Source organism: Haliotis rubra, unplaced genomic scaffold (assembly GCF_003918875.1).
Source record: "Haliotis rubra isolate DU_JTF1 unplaced genomic scaffold, ASM391887v1 Scf1309, whole genome shotgun sequence".
Classification (NCBI taxonomy): domain Eukaryota; kingdom Metazoa; phylum Mollusca; class Gastropoda; order Lepetellida; family Haliotidae; genus Haliotis; species Haliotis rubra.
The window spans coordinates 121697-126045 of NW_025765236.1; the positions used below are offsets into that span (position 1 = coordinate 121697).

Below are 4349 nucleotides of genomic sequence, written 5' to 3' on the forward strand. Positions count from 1 at the left end.
AATCGTTTCAAGATAACAATTAATGTATATGGACAGCACACAGTGTACATAGGACATTCTACCATGGCTACGTGAAATGCTCGAATTTGATTGGTCAATCAATAAAATCAGACGGTATCAATTTGGATTGAAAATGCGTCTAATTTCACGGCACTTCACTGCACACGTATACAACACTGCCGCACTACTTCAGCTTGGCCACCAACATGACTAATTTCAACACAACAGACGTGATGGAAATGCTGATGAAACATTTATTAAAACTCGAAAAATACAATTATATGATTTCTCCACCACAATTATTAGGGAACCTCACTATCATAATTATTATCTTCTATTATAAAAATATTCAAACTCAATTACAATACACAGCTCCAAACATAAACAAACAATATCTAACATATAAATAAGAAAACCTTGTATAAAATACATCCCTATCTATCCATATTTGTGCGGCAAAACGTTCGTAAACATTTACCTACCTGGTAAATGGTATATTTGTTTCCGTTCAGAATGGGAAATTAGCAAGATAACGGTCAGGCGAAACAAAAAATTATGCCACTCATACTCCATCGAGTCCCGTTCATGACATAAAATTGAACCACGAGAATTCCGCTCTCTACCACCTTCCCCGCAAGGCTGTCACTGCTATGTTCGTACACTTTGAAAAGCTTGGCCATAATCCAGTCCAAAATGATGAGAACAATGTTCCAAGGAATCCCAAGTCAGTCGCATGTACACAAAGCAGCACTGTCACTCTTTCGTCGCCTGCCGGGGTGGAGGTACGTACGTGAAATCATGATCGACACTCGCCGGTCATAAAAATCAACAGTCTTTGATGGGTTACAGGTCATAGGTCGATCAGAAAAGGATGTATTCTTCGATTCTGCAGGGTTCAGGTTCGACAGTCAGTCAAGTATTTTCCACTGTCACTTCGAATTTCAACCTTTCGCAAAATGTACACAGGCTCGTCCGCCATTTCAAACTGTTGCGTAACTGTCTACTTCCATGAAAATAAGTAGGTCAGACGATTCCATTTTAGTGTGGCCAGGGGAGTACAGTAACACGGCACACAAAACAATAGGCTCGTTTCGGTCGTGTGGAGTTATGATTATAAAAACCAAGCTCTTAGGTGTTACATTATTGCATTGAATAAACAGTAGTTTGTTTTCTTTGGACAGAATATTTTTTATGTTGCAATGTTAAAAAAGATACGAACGGCACCTACCACTCCCTTCACAGATCACGCCGAGGACCCGGGTTCGATTCCCCTCATGGGCACAATGTGTGAAGCCCATTTCTGGTGTCTCCCGCCGTGATATTGCTGGAATATTGCTAAAAGCGGCGTAAAACCATGCTCACTCACTCACCCTTCACAGACGAGTTCAATTCGCCTCTCGTCCCATGCCGGATTACGCAGTGTCTTCCGCAGGACGAGGAAGTTCGATGTTAAATCGGTTATGGTAGAATGGAAATAAACATACTGTGTTTGGAATGTGATGAATGTTAGACCGAATTGATAGTCTCTAAATTAATCATTTGAAACCTCACGCTACGCGTTCGGCTTCAAATGAAATTTAGAGACTATCAATTCGGTCTAACATTCATCTAATTTCCAAACACAGTACGTTTATCTCCTAAGTGTACATAGGATAACACACAGGGTACATAGGATAACACACAGGGTACATAGGACAGCACACAGGGTACATAGGATAACACACAGGGTACATAGGATAACACACAGGGTACATAGGACAGCACACATGGTACATAGGACAGGTAGATAGGATAACACACAGAGTACATAGGACAGCACACATGGTACATTAGACAACACACAGGGTACATAGGACAGGGTACATAGGATAAAACACAGGGTACATAGGACAGCACACAGTGTACATAAGACAACACACAGGGTACATAGGATAACACACAGGGTACATAGGACAGCACACAGGCTACATAGGACAGGGTAGATAGGACAACACACAGGGTACATAGGACAGCACACAGTGTACATAGGACAGTGTACATAGGACAGTGTACATAGGATAACACACAGGGCAAATAGGATAGGGTACATAGGACAGCAGACATGGTACATAGGACAGGGTACATAGGACAACACACAGGATGTGTATATATTTATTTACAACTGTAGAGAAATCCACAAAATAATGACACTACACGAATTACTCTCATACCCGTTTCATGTTTTTCTTGAATACAATTACAGATTATACTTTATAACTTAATAACGACGCCTTATGTAAAGTTCACAAACACATTGACGCGGCGTTGCATACGGCGCTTATTAAAGAAATACGGTATAATAAAATGTCCGTCTTGATTCTAGGTGAGAACAGGGAACTGGCTCATATTATCAACCACTGCTTGGTGATGACTCGAGTAAGTGAGTGACTTGGGTTTTACGCCGCTTTTATTCCAGCAATATCACTGCGGGGGGCATAAGAAATGGGTTTCACACATTGTACACATGTGTGCAATCGAAACCGGACCTTCGGCGGGACGAGCGAACGCTTTAACCACTGCGCTACCCCGGTCATGACTCCAGCATGGACAGGTCGTCGTCAACTAGTGCGGTGTTAAACAACATTCACTCTCTTTTCTCAGCACGTCAGTCTTTCACGGGTCACAGGGTTCTATAACGGGATGGTGTTATTTGTTCCACTTCTAAACGACATCGTCTGTATTAGAAACAAAGCACCCAAGTAAACTGTGGTAAATCAAGGAAAGTCTATTTTCTCGCTTCAGGACAGTTAATAACACGGAACGACAATGCCGTGACTGTTGCAGTTCTACAAACAAACAAAACTCAAACAGAAAACTGCATCAGCATCATCGTCAGTTTCCCATCAGTTCCTCCACCGCCAGATATAACGACGTGGCGTCAGGAAAGTCATCCCCTGTACTCCTTGATGCAACAGCTTGCTGAATCAGCTCATATGAGATTCCCATGGTATGCACCGCCTCTACCTGTGGGGAGTGTCTTGGTTTACTTGGAGGAGCACCTGCGTGAACCTTTGTGGGACATCCGGTTCCAGGTCCGTCTTTGTCCCTGGATCCATGATTTGCAGCAACCACAACAGGTTTGTTTTGTGCACAAGACGCTCCATCGTGTCGTGGATCCTGTGACCTCATGTCAATTCCATCCCCCCCGTTTGCTGTTGTGGGCGTGTTTTATATACTCACATCTTGGAGACCACTGGAGATGCGCATCAAACGGATCATCATCAGTATCCCAGTCCCTTAATGTCAGCCCGCAGTAGAAGCACCGAGCTCGGTCTGCAGAGCCGATATAGAAAAAACCCGGCGGCAGCCATGTTTGGAGGAGATTGAATATCCAGTTTAAGGGGCCACGCTTCAAACGTGCCCAGTCTCTTTACCTGTTCAACAAAATCGCTATACTTTGCCTTGGTAACATCATATCCAGATCGTAGCGTAGGCGTAAGCGCAGGAAACCACTTCTTGAGGAAGCTGCAGTCTGGGGAGTATTTCCGATGTACGTCAAGGGGGACATCTGTCTCCGTCCAGTTGTACAGTTTAACCTTGCAGGTGTCACATTCCACTTTGTCCCCAGGGCCGATCAGCATAAACCCCGCAATAGCGAGCTGTAATGATTTAACCGTCCCTGTCCAGTTGTCGAATGTTCTCAACCTCCTACCGAGTTTCTCCTTCTCCTGAGTCGGTTGACTATGCTGCGTGTGGCGAGATATTTCACTTCCTGGTCGTCGTCTCTGTGCGCTGGCGGCGAGTACAGGCGCCCGTGATACAGCATCAGTAACATCCATAGCAGGCAACTGTACCTCGGCTAATTGAGAACTACAAATGCACAACTCCAAATTTACTAAATGTTTACCAGTGATCAGGTATCAATTACAACCACAATGACAATATGCGGAACCTCTGTACAGAGACACACGTCATTGAATGCAATGCTATAAATAGATCAGCGTCAGGGAAACCCTAGTTAGCTTAATCAAACATGTCCAGGCTGTTGCCTTCATTTAGTCTATACAGCCGTTCAACACAACAGGAAGGAGTGTCACATATTGGGGTTAATGCGTCAGAAAACTGACAGCGTTTAACTATGGATGAATGACTATTCACTGTTCTTCAGGTATGTACTCTTAGTTTCACCACAAAGGTTACCTTTCTATTTTTAGCGCTAGCACATTCATGGACAATTCCACATTAAGCGCTGACACGTGCGTATGATCGGCGCTGATGTCAACATGCGTTGTAAGTTGTACTCTGGTTTCTTAAAAACACCCACTTCATTCATGGAGTGGGTTTCTACTCCGCAGTTTGTCCTTGGTACT

General features: G+C 43.7%; 1 protein-coding gene across 1 annotated transcript; it reads right to left on the reverse strand.

Annotated features, from left to right (window-relative positions):
* Window positions 1–3260: 3260 nt before the first annotated feature.
* LOC124267388 (baculoviral IAP repeat-containing protein 7-B-like) lies at window positions 3261–3818 on the reverse strand. The gene has a single exon (XM_046702298.1). It carries the CDS (start codon window positions 3816–3818, stop codon window positions 3261–3263), a length of 558 nt encoding a protein of 185 aa, XP_046558254.1.
* Between the last annotated feature and the right edge of the window lie 531 nt (window positions 3819–4349).

What these genes read in the sequence shown, in the direction of transcription:
- LOC124267388 (XM_046702298.1), bottom strand. Translation starts at nt 3,818, where the DNA reads ATGGATGTTACTGATGCTGTATCACGGGCGCCTGTACTCGCCGCCAGC.